This window comes from Corythoichthys intestinalis, chromosome 8, assembly GCF_030265065.1.
Source record: "Corythoichthys intestinalis isolate RoL2023-P3 chromosome 8, ASM3026506v1, whole genome shotgun sequence".
NCBI lineage: Eukaryota > Metazoa > Chordata > Actinopteri > Syngnathiformes > Syngnathidae > Corythoichthys > Corythoichthys intestinalis.
Window position 1 is genome coordinate 12,277,905 of NC_080402.1, and position 26,221 is coordinate 12,304,125.

The 26,221-nt window shown below is 38.8% G+C and overlaps 1 protein-coding gene across 1 annotated transcript in view; it reads left to right on the forward strand.

Moving 5' to 3' along the window:
- LOC130921033 (voltage-dependent calcium channel gamma-5 subunit) overlaps positions 1-26,221 on the forward strand; it is a 41,977-nt gene continuing 15,756 nt past the window's right edge. Inside the window, exons 1-2 of the mRNA XM_057844643.1 lie at positions 1-149; positions 17,667-17,907. Coding sequence (XP_057700626.1) covers positions 17,712-17,907 — 196 coding nt within the window. The 5' untranslated portion in view covers positions 1-149; positions 17,667-17,711. The remainder of the gene's footprint in view (positions 150-17,666; positions 17,908-26,221) is intronic.

The window sequence follows — 26,221 nt, forward strand, 5'->3', positions numbered from 1 at the left end:
CCCAACTCGTCGGCGTGCACGAGCCCGAGGTGGCCACAGCTGTGCTTTGCGCGGTCCAAAGTGAAGACTACGCTGAATAACAATAAAGAGAAGAACAACATTCAGGATAAAAAGCCATATTTTCCCCGCAAAAACTTCCCTCTGTGAAGGTAAGACCATTTTTGGATTTAACTAATATTGCTCTGGGTTCATTTTCCTAAACATTGGCGCAAGAATTTTGAAGACAATTGTTGTGGGTTCATGCGTTTTAACAGCTTGCATTATGTTCATATTCTTGGAATTGTGAATGATTTTTTTAACCTTTAAAAGTCATAGTGACAGCTGCTATGATTTATCCTAAGGCTTCACGTGTATTGCCACCGACGTAACTTACCCCACGAAAGAATTAGAGCACGCAAATGTGCCTAATTCCACGCGTTTTTTTTTTTTTTTTTAAAGATCGTTTTCCCGTTCACAACTTAACCTCTTATATTGTCTCATATAAATTCACTATGGTAACCATTTTACCTAATATAAACGGACATAACGATCCGTTTTGATTGACAAAATAAGAGATATTGATGTGACAATCTACTGATTAATTGTCATGTTCGTTTTTTATAGTCATTCTAGATGGACAGTAATTGAAAATTAATATACGTTAAATAAGATTGTAATTATTTCAGTACAGGTCAAAATTATTCTAAAGGAAAACCTCTGTAATAATAGATATGCTGATAAATCAATATAGTTGATATTCTAAAATGTCAATCAAATCAGAGCTCCATGTTAATTTAAGCACTTTTTTTTATTTTTTATTTTTTTAAGTATTTTGTGTGCAGTCATGCATTCTAAGATGACTTTAACTCAAACATTAAGAACCTTTCGTGCCTCCCTCGAAAATATGATCATTCCATTTAACAAAGCAACACCTCATTGGCAATAGAGGCAAGGCAAGGCAAGGCAACTTTATTTAGGTCTAATCCAAGGGTGTAGGCTTGCATAGGGACGGTAGGGAAATAAAACTACCAACTTTTCAGGATGCTCAAATTGTCCCCACCTTCCTTTAAGCAACCTTATTCGCATTATATAATGAGTTCAGACATACAGATAATTTAGATTGTCTTCCCATATGTAGTCAGGCTAGAATTGACGCTACCATTATTAAAATTTCATTATGTTTAAACTTACATTTACCCCTTTTCACTTGCAGAATGTGCGGGTCCATTTCCCCCCTCCCCCAAACACACATTTGATTAGCTGATGAATTCCCCCAACCCCGACACACACACGCACGCTCACACACACACAGCCCTGACAGAAATACCTCCGCCCGCCTTGAAGAGGACGAATATAGGATAGGCCAGCAGCAGCCACTATAAATAATGTAAAAAGACGTCAATGTAGTGGAGGTGGGGAACACACCACAAATTTTGCTACTGAAACTGCATCACAGTTAACATAAAATTAAACTGTGTGAAATTGCAAAACTCGAGCAAAGCAGCCACTGTAAGTAATGTAAAAAGATGTCAATGTAGTGGAGGTGGGGAACACACCACAAATTTTGCTACTGAAACTGCATCCCAGTTAACATAAAATTAAACAGTGTGAACTTGCAAAATTCGAGTAGGAAGGTGCTTAGAGAGAAGTGTCCTACTGTTTGTGTTTTCTACTGGTAATGTTAATTAAACTGTGAGAAATGTAGTGAATTCTGCTGGAAACTATACAACCCAAAATACATTTGCAAGATTCTGCTTAGAGACGGTTGTTGCATAACCTCAAATGTTGCTCACACAACACAACATGCGCAAAACCCCCGTTCACCCAATCTGTTTGGTCTTATTAATGTCCCATCCCGGTCAAAAAGTGTACATGAAGATTATGCTGTTATATCGTCACTACCAATGTTGACACCAAACCTACGCCCTTGGTCTAATCAAGTTGATCATGTTTAAGACTCATTCACTTGACAAAGATAAGCGATGTACACATAAAATGCTATTTTAAATATTAATTAAAATTAGGGCTGTCAAACGATTAAAAATTTTAACCGAGTTAATCACAGCTTAAAAATTTATTAATCGTAATTAATCGCAATTCAAACAATCTCTAAAATATGCTATATTTTTCCCTAAATTATTGTTGGAATGGAAAGATAAGACATATGACGGATATATACATTCAACATACTGTACATAAGTAATGTATTTGTTTATTATAACAATAAATCCACAAGATGGCATTAACATTATTAACATTCTTTGTGTTAAAGGGATCAACAAGAAAGACTTGTAGTTCTTAAAAGATAAATGTTAGTACAAGTTATACTCATTTTATATTAAAACCCCTCTTAATGTTTTCGTTTTAATAAAATTTGTAAAATTTTCAATCAAAAAATAAACTAGATACACTTAGTACACCACAAGGTGTCAATGGCGAGTTTATATCAACTTAGAAATCAAGCCAAATAGTGTGTTTTGTCCCTCTAATGACGCCGTAGTTTCCTGTTTATCCATTGTAATTCACGTCATTTGAGTGCTGGATTCACAACGTACTTGACCTCTGATAGTTTATATATTGTGAATAAATATTGCCATCCAGTGTATTTGTTGAAATAAAATGTTTGAAAAGCGTTTCACCAAAGTCTGAGTAAGTTTTATGTGTATGTTGCATAGCTATTTTGATTGGGAATGCCAGTTCTCCTTGCACTGTAGTTTAACTGTGTGAGAATAGGGCCTCATTAATACAGATTGAAACGCTTTTCTTTTTGTGAACATTATTTTTTTTGAGAGATATTATTTTTGTTGTGCTTTCACTAAACCATACTTATGTTTGTTGTGAAGTAGTTGCCGAAGCTTATGCCAATAAATGGCGCGGTCCAATGAACACCTGTGTCCACTCGCCTTTTGTAATATTCTGATATAGAAGTATCTGAGGCACCCTGAAGTGCAGGCGGCGTCAATGTTGTTTACTCACATGATGCAGGAGTGAGTTAGAGTTACCTCCTGCCGAGAGCCGTAAGCTGTTTTAATGTTGAAGCTGAATGGGTAACACTTTACAATAAGAGTCCCTTAATTAACATTAGTTCATGCCTTTTTAGACAGTAACTCATGTTTAAGTAACATGATGACAATAATTCATTTAATCCCTTATCTAAGATTTATTAATATATTAATTAACCTGAGTTAATGCATTAGTTAATGCATTTTAAGACAATAACAATGTTTAAGTAACATTATGATAATTGATAGAATTGCTTATCTAATATTTATTAATATATTAATTACCATGAGTTAATACATTAGTTAATGCATTACCGTAGTTAATACATTCGTTAATGCATAACCAGACAGTAACTAATCGTTTGGTAAAATTAAAACTATATATAGGCCTATATAGGGTTAGGGTTTGTTAACTTAAGCATTTATAATTTCTTAGTTAAGGGACACATGTGCTACACTTTACAATAAGGGTCCAGAAAGCATTCAGTCATGTTTGATAAAGGTTAAGGGGGGGTAACTTAAGCATTTATAATTTCTTAGTTAAGGGATACGTGTGCTACACTTTACAATAAGGGTCCAAAAAGCATTCAGTAATGGTTAATAAAGGTTAAGATGGGGGGATTTAAGCATTTTTAATTTTTTAGCTAAGGGATACATGTGCTACACTTTTTCATAAGGGTCCAAAAAACATTCAGTAATGGTTAATTAAGGTTAGGTAATACTTAACTAAGAAATTATAAATCCTAAATTAACAAACCCTGACCCTAAACCTCACACTAACTCTATATAGACCTATATATATTTTTTTTTAATTTTACCAAACCATTAGTTACTGTCTGGTTATGCATTAACTATTATTACTAATACTAACTAATATTAATTATTGTCATGTTAATTAAACATTAGTTATTGTCTAAAAATGTATTAACTAATGTTATCTAAGGGACCCTTATTGTAAAGTGTTACCGCTGAATGAAACAAAGTGCCAGCACGTCACGTGTGGTATACCTTTGTTAAGAAAAAGCACAAAACAAGACACCTTTCTCCGCCTCTTAGCTCTCAAGTGCGTCATTGTAATCTGTTTGAGGCAATGCATGAGCGGGTCATTCATGCGTTAAATGCGTTAAATATTTTAACGTGATTAATTTAAAAAATGTATTACCGCCCGTTAACACGTTAAATTTGACAGCCCTCATCAAAATATTTAGTTTGATCATGTCCCATTGATGTCGTTGGAAGTCCAATCTATTTGATCTAGGAGTTCCCAGTTCAAATAGACTAGACGTACATCGCCGTCAGTGGCATTAATCAGTCAAGGTAACAGGCTTATTGATATTTCAGCACCACAGACAGCGACGTGTAATGCGGTCAATGAAGTACTTTGCTCAGTTTACCAACTGCAAACCTACACATATATTATCATGTAGACTCAATACGATACATGTCTTGACGTCTTTGTTATACTGCAGCAGCGCACAGCCAACAAGCTTTCCTGGCTGACGGCCATGTCTCAACATGTCGGCCAGACAAACAGTGCCCAAACAGCAGACAGCAATGTTCAGGAGGTCGTTGTTTTTTGTGTTTGTAACTGCAGCATCGACACTTTCGGAGAACTGTCAAGGCTTTTTTGCGGTCGTCGCAACTGCGGTGATGGTAAATGACAGGCGACTTGTTGCAACGAGACAGGCATTGATGTGATTGCTTTGTGCTCTGTCGACAGCACAGTGCAGTATTTGTATTTGGGACTTCAATCAGGATAAACATCAGACTGATGTTGTCATTATTCACTTATGTTTCAGGTTTCTTTCACAAGATTTTTGTCTTGATTGTATTCTCCCTTTTCTTGTTTGTTCATTGTTTGTGAGTATCAATTTTGTCCACAATGGAGTATTATTGCCACATTTTTTCTACCAGCATGCCTTGAAGATGTCTAGCCAAGTTGTAATTATATATAATAACACACTGTGAGCACCAAGGACAATTGTAAACATCAGCTTTAGATAACACATTTGTTGTCAAAATGTATTTTAAAGGCATGGATTTCACATTAACCAAATTTAAAGGTTTGAGGTCGACAGGGCTGTGCAATATATTATTTATTGAACCATATTTAATTATCGAGGAATGTTTTTTTTTTCAATCTAGTTACCTATGAAATTAAACCATCAAAGTATAATTTTTAAAACGCTAGATTTTTCTGTGTTTAATAAAAATGCTAGAGTTGTCCGATAATGACTTTTTAACCGATATCCCGATATTGTCCAACTCCGAAAATCCCGAACCAATATCATACCCATACCTATATATGCGGTCGTGGAGATAAATGAAAAAACTAGAGTTGTCTGATAATGACTTTTTAACCGATAACCGATACCCCAATATTGTCCAACTCCAAAAATCCCGAACCAATATCATACCGATACCGATATATGTGGTCGTGGACATGAATGAAAACATTAGAGTTGTCCGATAATTACTTTTTAGCCGATAACCGATATCCCGATATTGTCCAATTTCGAAAATCCGGAACAAATATCATAGCAATACCGATATATGTGGTCGTGGACACAAATGAAAACACTAGAGCTGTCCGATAATGACTTTTTAACCAATAACCGATATCCGATACTGCCCAACTCGGAAAATCCGGAACCAATATCATACCAATACCAATATATGTGGTCGTGGACATAAATGAAAACATTAGAGTTTTCCGATAATGACCTTTTTAACCGATATCCCGATATTGTCCAACTCCGAAAACCCTTAACCAATATCATACTGATACCGATATATGCGGTCATTGACATACAGTGTATCACAAAAGTGAGTGCACCCCTCGTATTTCTGCAGATATTTAAGTATATATTTTCATGGGACAACACTAACAAAATGACACTTTGACACAATGAAAAGTAGTTTGTGGGGAGCGTATATAATAGAGTTAATTTTAATTTTCCCCTCAAAATAACTCCAAATATAGCCATTAATATCTAAATCCCTGGCTACAAAAGTGAGTAAGACCCTTTAGAAACTACGTACATCCCTAAATGCCCAAATTGAGTACTGCTAGTCATTTTCCCTCCAAAATGTCATGTGATTCATTACAGGAGTGCTGTCAGCATTGCTGCAGAGATTGAAGAGGTGGGGGGGTCAGCTTGTTAGTGCTCAGGCCATACGCCGCACTCTACATCAAATTGGTGTGCATGGCTGTCATCCCAGGAGGAAGCCTCTTTTGAAAACGGTACACAAGAAATGTACGCTTAACTCCAATTGAATCCCGGGATTTAAACGGGTATTGCTTGTATTACTTGTAATTGCTTGTGAATACAGTGTTTGTCAGTGTTGTCCCATGAAAAGATATACTTAAATATCTGCAGAAATGCGAGGGTGTAGTCACTTTTGTCATACACTGTAAATGAAAACACTAGAGTTGTCCATTTATGACTTTTTTACCGATATCCCGATATTTTCCAACTCTGAAAATCCAGTACCGATATCATACCGATACCGATATATGCTGTTGTGGACATAACATATTATGACTAATTGTATTGCGATGCTCCACTGGATGCTTTGATAATGATAAATGTAACAACTTCAAGATTTTCCAAATAAACAGTATGTGAAAAATAAGAGAACAACTTCAACTGAAGTTCTGGAAAAAAGTGCCTATATTACACTTGAAGGCAACATGTAAATTGGCCTAAAACCGATAATGAAAAACGAATGTTGATATTATGAATTGAATGAATTGAATATTGTTGGCCTGCCAGGCTTATAAATCACTGCGGTAAACACTAGGGATGTGCGCGACTAGTCCTTCAAACGTTTAACCGTCCATTCATTATTAAATGTTTCTTATTTTACTAGTCCATAAAAGGATCATCCTTTCAGACATAAGCTTAACTCCAATTGAATCCCGGGATTTAAACGGGTATTGCCCGTATTACTTGTAATGGCTCGTAAATACACAAAACTTTTGCATTTTAAACTTTTTTATAGACTCCACCATCAGTTGACAAGACCCACAGACATTGCGCCACGCGTTACCGTAGGGGGCCGACCCAGGCAGAACGTTAGGTTGGCTTTCACTGTGATAAACTCAAACACTCACTGGGTTCTAACGCCGGATTTAGGTGGAAATAGGGCGACGTGTCTCAAGAGTAATTTGGTTAGAGGATTCAAGATAATTAAAAAAAAAAAAAAAAACAATGGATAAAATTAATGTAATTTTGGCTTGAAATATTTATATAAAATTAATAACAATTGCCCGTTTTTTTGCTTTTAACCAAGAATTTAGACTGTTTTATGTTCATTTATATAGAAATTCCTAAATTTAAGGATTTATTTACAATTTTCAACCTAAAAAGCTCTTTGTTTTGTGACCTCCGCCATGATGGATTTTGTATCTCTGCACAATAGCGGAATTCAACCCAAATAAGTTGTGATTGTATGCGTAAAAATGCAAATGTTGCTTTTGTTGAGTAAAATTAAGAGGATTCTGCATGCTTTTCTCAAGTATTAAGTTTCTGATGTGAAAATTGAGTTATTTATTAGATGTTGAAAACTAAATTAACTAAATTATAAAAAATCAAGTTGGTATTTTGGACAAAAACATAATGTTAAATGTTGTTATTGATCCTGAAATTATAGATGCTTATCTCTGCATTTGGTGAATTTTGTGCATCTAGCGTAAAATTTGAGAATTTTATAGCCATTTTGTTTTGTTATGCTTGTATTAAAAAAATAATCGGAATTTTATTAGGGAGGGACTTTGAATTTTTTAGTGTCGCTGCTCATGGAGACTTTAGGGAGGTGCCTGTTTTGGTTTTAGGTCGCTTGCTGCTTTGGTTTTGAAAATATTTTAATTCTAAGTTTTTGAAAACAGGGCCCCTACGGATGGGCCCAAGCCCCTTGTCCTGTCAACTGATAGTGAAGTGTATGACTTTTTATTTAATATGTGTATTAAATTGCGTTTTCTTGCTCATAGACTAGTCGATTAGTCGTAAATAAAATTTGAGACTAGTCTAGAGATGTCCCGATCCGATATTTGGATCGAATCGAACACCGATATGGGCAAAAAAATGTGCATCGGTATCGGATCGGCCGACACGGAAAAATTCCGATCCAGTTTTCTTTAAGTCTGGTTCGCATTTTACGGCCCACCTTCAACAAACTACATTACCGTCTCCCAATGTACCGAGAGACTTTATCAGTAAAAATGTCAGCTGTGTGGGATCATTTCACCTTAAAGGACGACAAAGACGAAGAAGCAGAGTGCAACATATGCCACAATAAAGTCAAGCGTGGTGGTAAAGCTGTAAGAAGTTTTAATACAACCAACCTAATCAAGCATTTAGCGAAATACCACCACAAACAATATAAGGAGTATGTTAAGATAACCGAAGACAAAAAGAAAGGTCCTACGCAACTAACACTGGCAGAAACTTTTGCTATGCGTGACAACCTGGCACTCAACAGTCCCAAAGCCCAGGGAATAACAAGAGTCATTGCCGAAGAATTCATTCTGGATGACGAGCCATTATCTCTCGTGAGTAAAGACGCACCATCCAACACTTAGAACCACGGGACAACATGCCCAGCCGTCATTACATCCTTGAGCGATTCGGCCGTGGAAGATTCGAGAACGATTCACAAACATCCAAATTCCGATTATTGAAATATGTCAAGTAAAGCGGAACTAATACACAGCGCGGTCTTCGGGACGCAATGAGAAACGGACCGCATTGCGTCCCGAGAGTAAACATCATGCTTTTCATAGACCCAGTTAATGCCAATGCTCATCTCACGGCTTTAGCTCAACTCATGCCGCTGGATAAAAAACACAAGAATCCCTGCTGCTGACAGCCGCTACAAACTACATCAACGTCGTTTTACTGGAGATAATAGATATCATATGTATATAGAACTAGATGCAAATACAGACTCGACTGCGTTAGCAACATTGAAGTATTGAAAACTAGATGCGTTAGTAAACGGCCGCCATCTTAAAGCAGAAGACTTCCCTAGTAGGCTCTTGTAAACCTTCCAAGGGAACCTAATTAACTTTTTATCAAATATACTCCTAAATCGGCAAAATCTTGACTTGAATTTATCTTCAAAACGGTTTTAAAACTTTCACATGTCGAAAGTAGACAGAAGGGAAATTATGGGATAACGGGAGCAATTTTAACTACTTCAACAGTTGATTCGCAAAGTTAAATGAATGAATTGAATGTAGTTTAAAGCTGCTGATACAGAACTGGACTTGAGTATTTTATTTACTGTTTTAAAATGTTAATTTGATACTGAAATAGTCGTTTATTTAAACCTGAGAGGCTTTTTATGCAATTTTTGTAACTAATGCACGAAACATTAAAAGCATCTAATAGCTTGGGGAGTTCGTGGGATTTTCCAGAGGTTGTTTGTGTGTTTTGCTTTTTTAAGACAGTTTACAATATTATTTGCACGTTTTACTGACTGACTATGCCATTTCTGTTTGTTTTTTGTAATGTTTTGTGTTTAACACTGAATAAACAAAACAGGTCAGTTTCTTGTTACCAACCGTTGTGTGTTATTCAAACTCACCTAATTCAGCTGGCTAGTTGTTATCAAGAGTACTAAGACCCTTTTAAGTAAGTAAGAAGGCTAAATAACTTTAATACATGCTCAGATAGGCCGGTATCGGTATCGGCCAGTATCGGTATCGGATCGGAAGTGCAAAACAATATCTATATCGGATCGGAAGTGCAAAAACCTGGATCGGGACATCGCTAGACTAGTCGGCAGGGAAATTAGTCGAAATTCCCATCCCTAGTAAACACCACATATACAGCGCAGCAAATTTAATTTCCGGTTGTATGGCACAGTTTTTGACATCACTGCTACATTTGTTAAAGAACTTTGGGAAATTATTCATGGATTCTGACTGAGCTGAAGTTGAGCTATACGGCAAATGACAGCAGAACTGAAAAAGGAATGCTTGACAGTGAGAACAAGATGTCACAAACTGGCAACATGACAGAAAAATACATGAGAAAAGTGGAGAAACCCTCAAGAAAGAGGGGATGTAAGGAGAAGGTGCCGCCCAAGACACACTGTGTGTATATGTGTGTATATTTGGCAACACTGACATGAGGTGTGCTCTCCTCAGCATGTGTTCCTAAGTAGAACAAAGGAAGAATCGCAGGGGCTGCATCCAGCTGTGCGCAGGCCTTGTTCTCGTCCCCAGTGCATTCAAATGCGACTATCCTCGGGCTCCTCTGTGGCCATCATGTGTTGTGTTTGTTGCCTGTCCACACGGAGGTCACATGGGGACTGCATTTGCAGACGTGCTTGTACAGCTCGCAGCAACTTGGGTTTACGGTCCTCGATAGCCTTCCATTTTTTCCCCTTAGTCTTTTGAGATACGCTCATAATTACCCACATTGGTAATAAAGGCTTAGAAAATAAAATGACTCTTTAATTATGAGCATACATGAAATGAATGGTTACTGATTGCATCATGATTTGAAAGCAGGCATAATGATGGTACTTACTTCATCATTAATGCATTTCTCGGGGGGTTTGATTTGCTTCTATTCATCCTTCAATCAGATTTTCTCCAATTTCCCGCTGACCTGTGGCTCGCAGGTAAAGGACACATCTAAAAATAGCTCAGACTGTATTTAGATCCGCTTTTAGTCAGGGAGTTTGCATTTTAATGTGTTGCTTTTAGTTACATGGTACAGAATTTACTTCCATTCCTACATGAATGCTTCTTGCGTTTACTTGAGCATTATCAACACATTTGCGTTTCAAATGATTGAAATCCTCCTCAAATATGGATATTCGTACAATTTTGAATATAAAACCTACAAGAAATCCATCTTGTCAGTGTTCAGTGCCATTACACATGGTTACAGCAACTACAGTAGTATTAAAAAGTATCTGAACTTTTTAGAATTTCTCACATTTCTGCATAAAATCACTATCAAATGTGATCTGATGTTTGTCAAAATTACACAGATGAAAAAAAAGTTTCTGCAGTAACTAAAACCACCCAAATATTTACAGCTTTTCATATTTTAATGAAGATAGTATGCAAACAATCACAGAAGGGGTAAAATAAGTAAGTAACCAATCACATTTAAATTTTGTGTCCCCCCCCCCCGGCAGCAATAACTTCAACCAAAAGCTTCCTGACTAATCTTAGCCCATTCTTCTCAAGAAAACTGCTGTAGTTCAATCAAGTTTGTGGGATGTCTGGCATGAATCACTGTCTTCAGGTCATGCCACAGCATCTCAATGGGGTTCAAGTCTGGACTTTGACTTGGCCACTCCAGAACCCATATTTTGTTCTTCTGAAACCATTCTGAAGTTGATTTACTTCTGTGTTTTGGATCATTGTTGCAGCATCCATCCTCTTGTTAGCTTCAACTGTCTGACAGACGGCCTCAGGCTTTCCTGCAAAACATTCTGATAAACTTTAGAATTCATTCTTCCATTAATGATTGCAAGTTGTCCAGGACCTGAGGTAGCAAAAGAGCCCCAAATCATGATGCTCCCTTCACCATGCTTCATGGTGGGGATGAGGTGCTGATGTTGGTGAGCTGTTCCATTTTTCCTCCACAAGTGACGTTGTGTGTTACTCCCAAACAATTCAACTTTGGTTTCATCAGTCCACAAAATATTTTGTCAAAACTTCTGTGGAGTGTCCAAGTGCCTTTTTGCAAACATTAAACGAGCAACAATGTTTTTTTTTAGACATCCGTGACTTCCTTCGAGGAGTTCTCCTATGAACACCATTCTTGGCTATTCTTACATATAGTTGGTGTGTGCATATAGATATTGGACTGTGCCAGTGATTTCTGTAAGACACTCTAGGGTTCTTTTTTTACCTATCCGAGTATTCTGTGCTGAATTATTGGCGTCATCTTTGGTGGAAGACCACTCCTAGGGAGAGAAGCAACAATGCCAAACTCTCTCCATCTGTACACAACTTCTCGGACTATCGATTGATGAACATCCAGACTTTTAGAGATGCTTTTATACAAATCAACAATCCTGAATCGCAGGTCTTCACACAGCTCTTTTGAATGAGCCATGATGCACATCAGACAATGCTGCTGATCAAGACAATTCTTACCAGGTGTGTTTTTTATAGTGGGCAGGGCAGCTTTAAACCACTCATCAGTGTTTAGGCACACAGTTGGCTTAAATTGTTTGGTAAATATTGGTTTCAGTTGCTCTTTAAGTCTCGTTAGGCAAAGGGTTAACTTCTTTATTTTTTCCCCCCTTCTGTCATTGTTTGCATACTATCCTCATTAAAATATGAAAACCCATAAATGCTTGGGTGGTTTTATTTAAAGCAGTTTCATCTGTGTGATTTTGAAAAAGATCAGATCACATTTGATGGTGATTTAATGCAGAAATGTGACAAATTCCAAAAGGTTCAAATACTTTTTCATACCACTATAATAGAACGTGTAATGAATTAGTACATGCTTGACAAACAAGTGGTCCAAATGATTATGCAAATGATTTTGTCTCTTATTTTCCCCTTCAACGCAAGTGACACTCAGCCGAATTATCATGTAATTAACGGTTGGAAAAATAATGATGACAGTATTTAAAAACACTCACAAAATAATAAAAACAAACCTCTATACAAACTTTAACAGAGGGAGGCACAATAAAGCATGTAAATTCCAAGTACTGCATGATTAAGCGGCTAAACTGCATGAGTTAAAAATAGAGGTGTAATTTAGGGATGTCCCAATCCAATCACGTCATCAGAAATCTTCAGTGGAACAAAATAGGATGAAAAGGATCAGGTTTTTAATTAATTAAAAAAAAAAAAAAAAAATTATCTGCGTTGCGCTCGTACAACGCCACAGCTTCTCCCCCTCGGTCCTGCTAAACAGTGCAGCCAAACTGTCCAGCTTATGTTAGGTACTTAAAGATGATTGACAGGTTTGTAGCTTTGATCTACTCCTGCCTTCGAATGGGACGGACGTGTTTCACCACTGCTTCTGCGCTCTGCTATCTGCTATCTTCGTCAATCTAGTCTGTCAGCTTTTTTTGTATTTTTTCCTCTGTGGACCTGCTGATGTTGACTCTGAATTTGAAATATGGATTTGATTAGTTGGTCCCTCAGCGCTATTGACAGTATTTTCTCAAAAAGACACTGCCTGGAGGGGACCTTCGTGGCAGGCTACTTGCGGGATTCATGGGACCACTGGAAACCCGCCTGTCTCACAGTCCTATCCGTGGAAGACGTCAAGGATATTTGGCCCATTGGCATGTTTTACGCGGAGTTTCTCCTGTTTGGCTTGGGAGTTGTCCAACTGTACTGGAAAGTTTCCAAGACGGCAGTTTTCAAGGAAATTGGCAATTTGACCAACGATTCAAAGCTTCGGAAGATTGGTTGGAAGCCTCGATCGGGACCCTATTCCGTGCTTGCACGGTCTGGCCCGGGGACGGGGGGGAGAAAGGTAGATTCCATCAGGACCAAGCTGACGGAGCTGTCGCGTCAGACAGCTAATGTCGGTCGGGACCTGGGAGACCTGCGATCGGGACTACGCCTTGATGACTTATTCAAGGTTTCGGAGGACGGTATGGAACATTAGTCCGTGCTTACACGGCTCAGTCCGGGAAGGGATGGAGATATGTGAACAAAATCGCGCTCCAACTGGCGGAACTGTCGCGACTGACTGTGAATGTTGGGAGAGACTTGTGGGAATTGAGGTCTGCCCTTCGCCTTGAAGAGCACAACCGACTGAGGACAACTGTAGTTTTTTTGGACATACTAAATTCCGATTCGGCTTAATTTTGGCTTAAAATCTCTCTACCTGTCCCCCTTCCATCCCCCCACCCCTTATCCCCTGTCCCCCCTTCCATCCTCCCGGGAGAGCCATGCAGATGGTCCTTATCTGACGTCCTTGAGCTCTCTTCCCAAGACCGGTCTCAGAGTTCTGTAACTCTTATTTTGTTTGCATGCACACACAAATACTGATATATTTGCACACAATCACGCACTCACACATTCCTAACTCCCTCCAATTCCGCTTCCGTCTTTTCAACCTATCACTGCCCCTCCCACCAGCCATGACTGGGTAGTTTTCCTTATTGTCGTATAAAAAAATTCCTGCACGTGACCTGTGCGCCATATCATATCCCAGCTATGTTGAATGATATATGTGTGTTCACTGTAACTTACCAGCAAAAGTTGGCGGCGCGGTTCATCTGCAGTGACCCGGTGCTTACTCATCGAACGTAATTTCATTGTCATGTCTGTGTGTCAATGACTATTACAGCTCTGTATTTCTGTATTCTGTAGAAGCTTGGTAGCTCTATGATCAAAAGCACAACTGTGTCAATCATCGTTAAACTTGCATAAGTTAGCTGTGGCAACTCATTGTGTAAGTGAGAGGCTGTTCTCAGCAGCATCAAAGCGTGAGTGGATTTGAGTGGACTCACTCAATGAAGCATTTAATAAAAACAAGCATTTTTCTACGTTATTCTTGTTTAAAAATAATTCACATTATGAAAGCACAGTGGGACAGTATCAGCTTGTCCCATGTCAAGCCTTAGACATTCCAACGACCTTCCCCATTAAAAACACAAAAAAGACACCCAATGACTTAACTGTCATACATTTGTAAATTTACTGCAGTACAGTGAAACATATAGTACAGTCTTTGCTGTTGTCTTAAGCAGAATAAAAAAAGTTTAAAATTCTTCCTCATAATAGCTTTGCATCTTTCAGGTCTCACGGTGAGCGCTTAACACTGCAGCGTGCTGGGAGCTCATTATGTAAAATCAATTCCTTTCAACACGAAATCCTGTGCCAAGTTCCCCAGCGCTCAAGCTCCTGCCAACTGTGAAGCCGGCTAACATATGAAAAACTATTGTTTTGTATTACAAGTTGACACATTATGTACACCATCTGCAATGTCTAATTTGCATCGCTATATGCAGATGGAAACAAAATCATTCTTGTTTTAGCTTTGTTATAATCTTCTTATCACACAGACATGTTGTGTACTCATGATTTACTTGAAATTAACATACCGGTATTTGCAGGGCCGGCCCAGGCCATTTGGGGGCCCTAAGCAAAATAATGTAAAGGGGCCCATATTTTTGGCCCACCATTTCGTCACAGTGTACTGTGAAACCCATACATGCAATCCAACCCATACGTCCATATTTTGTATATTAATCAGATTTTGTTGCACTGCATACTTCAAACTTCTCACCCCAAATGATTGTCAGTACTTACAGTAGATAGCGCCAAACCTTTTTCTAAAAGAGGAAAGAAAGAGGTTAAGGAAGAATTTTTATTTTTTAAAGCTTGTAAACAAGTATCAAAACTCACAAAATTCAAATAAAGCAAACTGTAGTAAACAAAATAAATTATAAATTAAACAATTGCCAGATTGGGGCCCCCCTAGTGGTCAGAGGCCCTAGGCAGCTGCATAGTCTGCGTATTGGCTGGGCCGGCCCTGGGTATTTGCTGCCAATGACGGCGATTTACAGTAAAATGTGCTATAAAATGGTGACCATGTGACTGCACAAATGTTATTTAATATTTAAACATCTCAAATGTTTTTTTTCTCAGCAATTCTGGTTGTGACATCACAATGAGAATTGATAGTCATGTCTAGCATTCTAGTGCTGCGCTAGCTAGTACATGTTGACAGAATTAGAATAGAAAGCCTATGGATAGCATGCTAGCAGACATCTGTAGCTCATTCTGGTGTGACATTGTTTTGTTTAGAGATTTTTTTAGTAGGCGGGGCCAAGGCATCTGAGAAAGGAGGACTAATTAATATGTAATTTCATTATTAAGGCTTTTCTGTCACTTTTTTGGATGGATTTTTGTCAAAAATATGCCATGCCAGTGGTGTTACCAGGATGCCAGGTGTGGGTGGGCATTAGTCTTACCGGGGGGGGGGGGGGGGGGGCATGCAATGGACATGCAGGTGACAATGTTTTTTTCGGTAACGTATTGTGGTTTCTCGGTTTTATTAATATTGTTATAGCTATTCTTTGTTCCACAGCCCCTTTGAGCTCAATTTGACCCTCTTAGAATGCTTCGAAATGCACCAAAATCGGCAGGAAGGTCAAGACAGGTGCAATCTTTGATACCGTTTAAAGACAAATTCCCGCCGACCCTTTGAGCCCTACTTTGACCCCCTCAGAATGCTTCAAAACACACCAAACTCAACAGCCAGGAAAACACTGGTGAAAACTTTGATTAAAAAAAAAAAAAAAAAAAAAAAATATACGTAAATGTATGTAGCGCCCCCTAGGAACAAAACCAACATTTTTTATTTTTATTTTTGTTTTTTTTTTAAGGTGAAAGAATACAACGCAAAGCTTAAAACTTAGAACTTATCAGTACTACAGTATATGAAAGGGATACAATACGCGGTGCCCAGACTGCCATTAGTACTACATCCAGTTTTCTTTGGGTGGGCAGAGCGTGTCCGTGGGTGGGCACTCCCCACCCCTCCCCCCACGTCCAATGCATTTGATCTGGGAGGGCTGGAACGTTTGTTCATTCGCTGCCAACATAGGCGGAGTTTGACTTTTGCGGCGGGGGGGCACAGCATGTTGATGACCCCAAAACGCAGTGTTAGCAATACAATTTACTAAGAATATTTACAATAATAAGTTGACAATGAGTGTTTTTAGTTTCCCATCATTCTTAAGGGGAATTCTAAATCAGGCTGCTTGGTCAATACTTTTCGCCAAGATTGTCATCCATTGAATATGGTACGCTCGCCGGTGTCGTGCCAATGTAGTTACCCCAGTCAAAAATTGTATCCCCTGGGCGGAGACATATGGAGGTAGATTTGTGTCTTTATTATTCAATCAAAAAAGTGCTTCAATAAAAAACAAAAAAAACAGTTGCTTCAATCAAAATACGGTATATATTTTCAACCAAAAAAAAGTGGCTACAATTAAAAAAAAAATGTTTGATTGCAAAAATAAAAACTGCATCCATGTGAATTTTGTTGTTGTTGACTGAAGTAATGTTGATTTGTGTTTCGGCCACATTTTTACATTTTGGCTTGGACATTTTTCTTATTATTCAATCAAAAAAAAAAATTGCCTCAAAAAATATATACAGTATATATTCAATCACTTCAATCACAAAAATCACTTCAATCAAAAAAGGGAAAAAAATCAATGATGGTAAAAGTTTTTGAATACGAAAAAATATTTGAGATTGAAAAATTTGCTTTTGAAAACTTAATTTTTCATCAAAAAAGTTTTCTTTGATTGAAGCTATTCTTTTTGTGTTATGGGTCGGACATTTAATCCCCCCAAAAGTTGCTTCAATCAAAAAAAATGTCACATGATCTGTTCGAAAAATCATTTTGACCCATTATAGAAATATATTTTTTTTGTTCATTTCATTCATTTTTGTTGCAGTTGTATTGCTTTAAACGTTTATATACAGTATATAGGAAAGTCAATTACATGCAATGACACTTTTCGGCCACCAGGGCCCCCCCTTTAAAATCCGCTTATGGCTGCCAACTCTTCCAGTCCAAATGGATTGGATGTCTACGAGTGACAAACCCATTTCTAGTCACAGCAGTAGCATACATGATTGGACGACTATCATCATCAATGGCACTAAAAGATTTAAAAGTAAACCATTGTTTTGATGTTTCTCTCTTGTTCCAGCTTCCCTTTCTGCTGGCGGCGCCCCTTTGCTCTTGAGGCTGTGGTATGAGCCTATGTGGCAGGAAGGCGCTGACGTTGCTGAGCAGCGTGTTCGCTGTTTGCGGCCTGGGCCTGCTGGGCATCGCCGTAAGCACCGACTACTGGCTTTACCTGGAGGAAGGCGTCATCCTTCCTGTCAACCAGAGCACCGAGATACGCATGTCGCTCCACTCTGGCCTCTGGAGGGTTTGTTTCCTGGCAGGTATGTGAATTTGGACAGTTTATTTGCATAAAGTCACCAGACAAAATTAATTTCTGAATAATTTCTGCCGAGTCAATGTAAAAGTTGTATAGAAATTTTTTTAATAGTGATTTTCATTTGTATTTCGCAGAGAGGTATTGTACCACTCAAAATAGTTCGGACGTCTAGCCGAATGAGTTACCGTAATTTCCCGAATATAAGGCGCACCCGTGTGTAATGCGCACCCCAAATTTACTTGTATAATCTAGGGGAAATTATTGTACCCGTTTATAACGCGCACCCTAATTTTAGCACCAATAATAGAAGAATACAAGAAAACAGAGCTCGTGTACAGATACAGAAATGTCATTTTACTGACTGGTGAAACACAGCACAAGCATAGCATATTGGTAGTTCAAAACATTATCATAAACTGACAATATTTACGGTAATAATATGATTTGACAACTTCTCCAACTTACCAGAATCTAGGAGAAAATAAAACAGATGTGACTTTTCTTTTAAAGGCTGCTGTATAACTTGCTCGTTTCATCATGATGAATAAATGTTTCTTCCATGGATCGATACGGTAAAATGAAAGTGAGAACTTAAGTCTGAAACCGAGAGAGCTCATCGCTGTTGAAACTTTGACATATTGGTATTCTAATGTTATGTTGTTCTATGTTGTGGCACTGGTGGATCCATGCTGCTGTATTGTCATATCTATGTTGTGATTGTCTATGAGTCAGAGGGCCGCTGAGGCTAGACAAAAGAGCGCCGCATTATAGCCGGACTGTCGGCATTTAAGCTCATTGAAAGCAAGCAATAAAACGTTGAACACGGCACTCGAAGTATTCTAGTTTTTTTCAAGACAAGATAAAACAGACACGACAGTAACAATAGGAACTATTGTTATTTGGGTTTGAGTTTCCCGAGGGACAGATATAGTTGACGGACACACACAGGAAGTCTGTGTTGTTACGTTTGTTATGGTCCGAGTTGCGGAACTGCAATAAACGTTGACTCAAATGAGTTCAATAAACTAAATTCTGTGCTTTATTAAGGGCGAAAAAAGCAGGATTTAACACAGACAAAATCATTCGGCCGATCAGAGTGAAGTGTTACCGAAACAAAATGGTGACGTCAGGTACCGTAATGGTCGGCAACAGATCGGCGCATACGTTTCTTCAACACAACGTGGCCGTGTCAATAAAAAAAATCGGTTTGTATATATATATATATATATATATATATATATATATATATAACTGTTTCGTGTACTGTTTGGCCTTTGAGAGGTTTAAAAATGTTTATTCCGTTCATTCAGAGTGTATTATTATGAATGTATTTTTACTTTCTTACTGTTCGGCTAGTATTTTACATCTTAATTTCATGAATTTAGTGTTGTTTTGGCCTTTGAGAGTCAAAGGTTTATTCAACTACTGTCACCCATACCAGGTACGCAATAAAAAGTTCGACTGGATTTACTTTGTATTAGGGCTGTCAAAATTATCGCGTTAACGGGCGGTAATTTTTTTTTTTTTAATTAATCACGTTAAAATATTTGACGCAATTAACGCACATGCCCCGCTCATACAGATTAAAATGACAGCAGTGTAATGTCCGCTTGTTACTTGTTTTTTGTTGTTTGGCGCCCTCTGCTGGTGCTTGGGTCCAAATGATTTTATGGGTTTGGGGAGTGAGCATGGTGTAATTATTGACATCAACAATGGCGAGCTACTAGTTTATTTTTTTGTTTGAAATTTTACAAATTTTAATAAAACGAAAACATTAAGAGGGGTTTTAATATCAAATTTCAATAACTTGTACTAACATTTATCTTTTAAGAACTACAAGTTTGTCTATCCATGGATCGCTTTAAGAGAATGTTAATAATGTTAATGCCATCTAGTTGATTTATTGTTATAATAAACAAATACAGTGGTTACGTACCGTATGTTGAATGTATATATCCGTCTTGTGTCTTATCTTTTCATTCCAACAATAATTTACAGAAAAATATGGCATATTTTATAGATGGTTTGAATTGCGATTAATTACGATTAATTAATTTTTAAGCTGTAATTAACTCAATTAAAAATTTTAATCATTTGACAGCCCTAATTATTATTGTTTTCTACACACGAGAAGTACCGGATCCACCCAAATAAGTCCCGGAGTACAGGGACGCCAAAATCAAGAGGTGGCCGATCCTGTTCCGGCGTTTTCCGGCACAAATTAACCCCTGGCAAGTGACCTATAAATGCCCTGAAAATTTGACAGAATTACTGTGAATGCTCTGGTTTCGAATGAACGAACGTTCCCAGTCTAAATGGATTGGGTGTCGAGCACCGTCAAGGCAGCCTTAGAGTTAACTGAGTCACTATTATGGTGGCAAATTTTGGTAGCAACTTGTTGGTTCCTTTTTTTTTTTAACACATTGACAACTTTTTAAAATAATACCTCGATTCTTGCAGGAGCATATCGATAATCTTTTGGGATACAAACTATCACGATATATCACCGTTTCGATATTTTGTCACACCCCTAATTGTCATGACCTAAAATTGTTTGGAATAAGACTGAATGTAGTATTTCGCACAATAGTATTTGTTATTAAAAGCAAATCACAGGTACAACCTCATGAAAACAAAAATACAACACATAATTTTCACTTTGATATCACAGTGATTTTTCGAAATAATCGGATTCCCTTCTATTTAAAGAACAACTGTCGTTGCTATGTTACTCACTCAGAAATGGAGCATGTGTGAAAAAACACATAAGAGGTGTGACTATAAGCCTTGTGGTGTAACTTTTTTACACCAAGTCTGAAAAATGGTTTTACGAGCTTTAATGATGCTGATACCGACTCATATGTCGACCCTAGCTTGCGTTGCTCTGCAGTTCTCAGTTGACTTGTGTGATTTAGCTGAGATCTCATGATGACTTGAAATGACGCTGTTGAAAGCTGCTGCACAGCGACAGCGTGCAGAGTTACTTTCACACTTTAGGTGGAAAAAGAGACAGCAATTATGTCTTCACTCGTGACTGTTAACAGCACTTTCCACTCAGCCAACATGTTTTGAACAAGTACTCAGAAGTAAAGTAAATATGGCTGGGAATGCTTACATTAAAAAAAACTACCATCTTTATTGTTTGCTAGCATCAAACTGCATGTTTTTTAAAATCCCTCATGATTTATCCTTCAAGCGTCCTCATACCACATTTATATTTTATCCTATATCGCCATTCAAGCCCTGGAAGCAAACAAACGAAACCCTTCATATCCACTCTTTTCTATCACCTGCATTAAAGTGCGTACGACAGGAGAAAAAAAGTCTAAAATGGCAATATTATGTGAATTAGAATTATATTTTGAGACGATTTGACTATATACAACAATTTAGCAAAGCGCAGATGACGAGAAATTATTTTTTTAATCTGCCTGTTAGCCATGCCTCTGGTGCTGCGTCACCAGTAGGTGGATGGTGAGATAGTGTAAAGCGCTTTGAGCGCCTTGAAAGGTGGAAAAGCGCTATATAAGTGTAACATCATTTACCATTTACCATTACCATTATGGGGCTCTAGCGTCCCCAACAGGTGGATGACGTCAAAGGGAGAATGGGCTCATCGGTTTTACTATTCAGCCCATTGAGAGGGAATTATTCCGATCGAGGAAAATGCGCCGAAGAGAGCCGCAAAATGTCATTGTTTCAGTCCAATATTTTTTACAAGATATTCTTTTTAACCAAGGATTTTTTCCCAGTAGCTAAATAAATAGCATGGTCATGACAAATAACAGTCTTGTGCTAAATGGAATATGGAATAATAAAAATCCATTTATTCAAGACGACATGACAAAATTACTCCATAATGATCAAAACTGTCGACTTCACCTTTACTGTCGCACCTCCCGAACGATATTTCATGCCAACCTAAGTTGGGTTTATGTCATTTCCCTTCCCCGGCTTCGGAGAATGTAAACAAACCAAGAGGCGCGACAGCTAGCCGATATGCTAACCCGAACCGAGTGATGTTTCAAAGTCTTCGAAGCGGAAAATCACACATAACTAGCTCGGATCATTTCACATGACGACTGGGTTGTCGATTGTCTTCGCCGATCGGCAACCTGCCCCTGGCGGCGAACAAGTTAGAGCTCGTCGTTCCCCTGCTGAGGGCAGAGGGCTTGTTTGCGGGGAAGCAGCTGGACAATGACCGCCGGACAAACCGCCCGACATCGGAGGAGCCTGTAGCTGCTAAATGGTTAACACGAATATGGCAAAATAATGCTCTACTACACAGCAGTAGTCATAGTCAGAAACAGCGAGAGACTCATAGGAAGGTGGCTGCACTTGTTATGCAGCTAACATGACAATATGTAGTTGTATAGAGTTCATTTTGCCTACACTTATATATTTGTCAAACCCTTTCTTTTATCCCAGGCAATTGCCTGGGAAAAAAGAAAGGGTTTGACGAATGACAATATGTGTATGAGGAGAGCTTTTTACAAGCCCATCCATGATCAAACATAAGTAGTCCTTTATTTAAAGAAAGTTTGTAGTGTTTACTTTGTAATGGCTGTATTCGCGGCTATTTTTAACACAAAGTTGCAATTTCTCATCGGTTGGAAAATTTGACAGAACACCGGGCACACGAAGAGGGCAATAAGCCGAGTATAGTGCTCACCCGGCGGGGGGATGTGCGACAAGCCGCCGGTCGTCTGTCGATGGGACAAGGAGCATGTCAGCCACAAAATGCAAGCCACCTACATATTAAAATGATCCCAGTAATTGACATAATACAAAACACAATGTTTACTCACTTCCTCGTAAGTCCTCTGGTCCCACAGTAGTAGGGCTTGTTTTGTCCAATATCCACCGGTGAATGGGAATCTTTTGAAACCCCAAAAAGGTGCACACGACTCTCCCTTGTACAGCAAGATTTTTTTGCAGCTGTTTTGCTGGCGTGATGCGAAAAATAAACAAATTAATCCGCAAAATCAGCTGAATCCTTAGTCCTTCTCATACAACAGTACAGCCGTATAGTGAAGAGGACTCCTTCTCCTGAACACGTCACAGCGCCCGCTTCCTCAATGCAAGACCGAAGCCGGAAATTTGTCATTCTCGTTGCGCGGGATTAAAAAAAATGAATAAATATATCGATTGCTTCTTCACACATCCAAGTGGTCCATTTCATTCAGGAGAATAAAATACCACGTGTATTATGAAATAAACATGCTTTTTCATGTCACAGGCATTTTAAGTCTTGTATGATGACTGCATGTACAGTGGGGCAAATAAGTATTTAGTCAACCACTAATTGCGCATGTTCTCCCACTTGAAAATATTAGAGAGGCCTGTAATAGTCAACATGGTTAAACCTCAAACATGAGAGACAGAATGTGGAAAAAAAACAGAAAATCACATTGTTTGATTTTTAAATGATTTATTTTCAAATCATGGTGGAAAATAAGTATTTGGTGGATACCAAAATTTCATCTCAATACTTTGTTATGTACCCTTTGTTGGCAATAACGGAGGCCAAACATTTTCTGTAACTCTTCACAAGCTTTTCACACACTGCTGCTGGTATTTTGGCCCATTCCTCCATGCAGATCTCCTCTAGAGCAGTGATGTTTTGGGGCTGCCATTGGGCAACATGGACTTTCAACTCCCTCCTCCCCCCATTGGCATCAAAATGAAAACAAGAACGGGGAGCAAAAATCCCAGAACCACACGGGGGGACCTAGTGAATGACCTACAGTACAGAGAGCTGGGACCACAGTAACAAGGGCTACTATCAGTAACATACTGCTCCTCCAGGGACTCAAATCCTGCACTGCCAGACGTGTCCCTCTGCTGAAGAAAGTACACGTCCAGGCCCGTCTGCGGTGCGCTAGAAAGCATTTGGATGATCCAGAAGTGGACTGGGAGAATGTGTTAGGGTCAGATGAAACCAAAATAGAACTTTTTGGTAGAAACACAGGTTCTCTTGTTTGGAGGAAAAAGAATACTGAATTGCACCATACCCACAGTGAAGCATGGGGGTGGAAACATCATGCTTTGGGGCTGTTTTTCTGCAAAGGGACCAGGACGACTGATCTGTGTAAAGGAAAGAATGAATGGGGCCGAGTATCGAGAGATTTTGAGTGAAAATCTCCTTCCATCAGCAAGGGCATTGAAGATGAGACGTGGCTGAGTCTTTCAGCATGACAATGACAGCCAGGGCAACAAAGGAGTAGGTTCGTAAGAATCATTTCCTGGTCCTGGAGTGGCCTAGCCAGTCTCCAGGTCTCAACCCCATAGAAAATCTGCGGAGGGAGTTGAAAGTCCGTGTTGCCCAACGACAGCCCCAAAACATCACTGCTCTAGAGGAGATCTGCATGGAAGAATGGGCCAAAATCCCAGCAACAGTGTGGGAAAAGCTTGTGAAGAGTTACAGAAAACGTTTGACCTCCGTTATTGCCAACAAAGGGTACATAACAAAGTATTGAGATAAACTTTTGGTATTGACCAAATACTTATTTCCCACCATGATTTACAAATAAATTATTTAAAAATCAAATAACGTGATTTTGTTTTTTTTCCCCACATTCTGTCTCTCATGGTTGAGGTTTAACCGTGTTGACAATTACATGCCTCACTAATATTTTCAAGTGGGAGAACTTGCACAATTAGTGGTTGACTAAATACTTATTTGCCCCACTGTATGTAAGCAGGTCATGATGCTGCGATTAGATAACAGACGTTTTAGTGACACACAGCAGGCTATCCCCTTTAACAGGGCTATTTAATGGGCCACTGTGTTTTAAGGGCAATCGAGTGGCCTTATTGCCCACTTAACTGCTGTGTTGCACTTTGTTTGACCTCCAAATAATCGCTGACCATTATCATATGGCCCAGGAAAGACTGAATTGTGTTGTATGGAGCTTCGGCTATGTAATATTGACTGTTTGTTTTCATTGAATGCACTTGGATGACATGGAAAGAATGTTTACTCAGCGACATCAATGGGAGTTATTTCCGTTAACAACAATAACCCTAAACAATACCCAAGTAAGATTACATACTAGTGTTGCAACAATACCATTTTTTGGTCTCCCGATATCGATTCCAATTCCAACAACCAGTTGTGTGTTATCGGTCATGCCAATACTGAACCGATACCACGTTTTAAAAATAAATAAGTAAAATGTTTCTTTTTATACTAAAAACAGTGATCCCGTGTTACTTTGCGCTTCAAACTTTGCGCCCTCAGTCCATCGCGGATTTTTTTTCCAAATACAAAAAAAAAAAAATACAGATGAGCTGTCCCGATCCAATCACGCAGTCTCCCTCTCCCTCCTGCTGCTTTTCTTGGTCTGGCTGTGCACTGGAGTTGCTTATTAAAGTTAACGATGATTGACAGACGTTAAGGTTTGATCTTGCCAGAGATGCATGGAAGCCGTAACTTCAAAGAGCCACATTCGTCAATCATTGTTTAGCTAGTTAAACTGTTGCTGTGGCAACTCATTGTTTGTAAGTGAGCAGCGAAAAAGATACAGTAGTACCTTTTCTCGTATTCACCGTCTAACTGTTTGCATTATTCTAACATATTTAATATAATCAACAATGGAATTGTATCGTTTCTCATATTTACTGTTTGACTGTTTGCATTATTCTAACAACACCCAATATAAAATAAATAGCACTTATACCATTGTTTAAGGAAAACAAGCAGAATATAGGGCATAAGAGATACTGTACATGACCCCTTCTTATAACGGAAGCCCAACGTGTGCGTCATGCAACTGACTGAGCAAGATTGACACTGACAACCCCACGTCTGCACCACCAACTCTCGCAATCAGTTCTACGGACAGTCCAGAACAAATGGCGGGACGTCCTGTCCCAACACAAGGAACACCAGAGAACGACCAATATCCAACTGATAACACGACTGATAAGACTCTAAGAGCCCCTTTGACGCTGAGGTGGCGAAATCCACAACCCTCGTTGCCCTGACAACGGTAACTCCCGAATCCTCCTGTCCAATCCACAAACAGACAATAATCCTAATCAACGCCCAAGGACACTCTTCTTCTGTTCACAGCGCTTCCCGCGAGAGCCTTCAAAAGACTGAATGTTTAACTAGTCGTTGTCATTTTTCTCGTGAACCTTTTGTTGACTTGTGATATGGTGACCTGTGATCCTCGCCAGGGTCCCTCTGTGCTGTATGATTGCTGTCGACTCAGAAAAAATGTCAAATTGTGTTTAGAAGCCGTCTTCCAGCTTTTAAAATGGTGTCAGTACAAGGGGTTAAGACTAAGGTGAACGCGCGGGGTTTGGCCTTT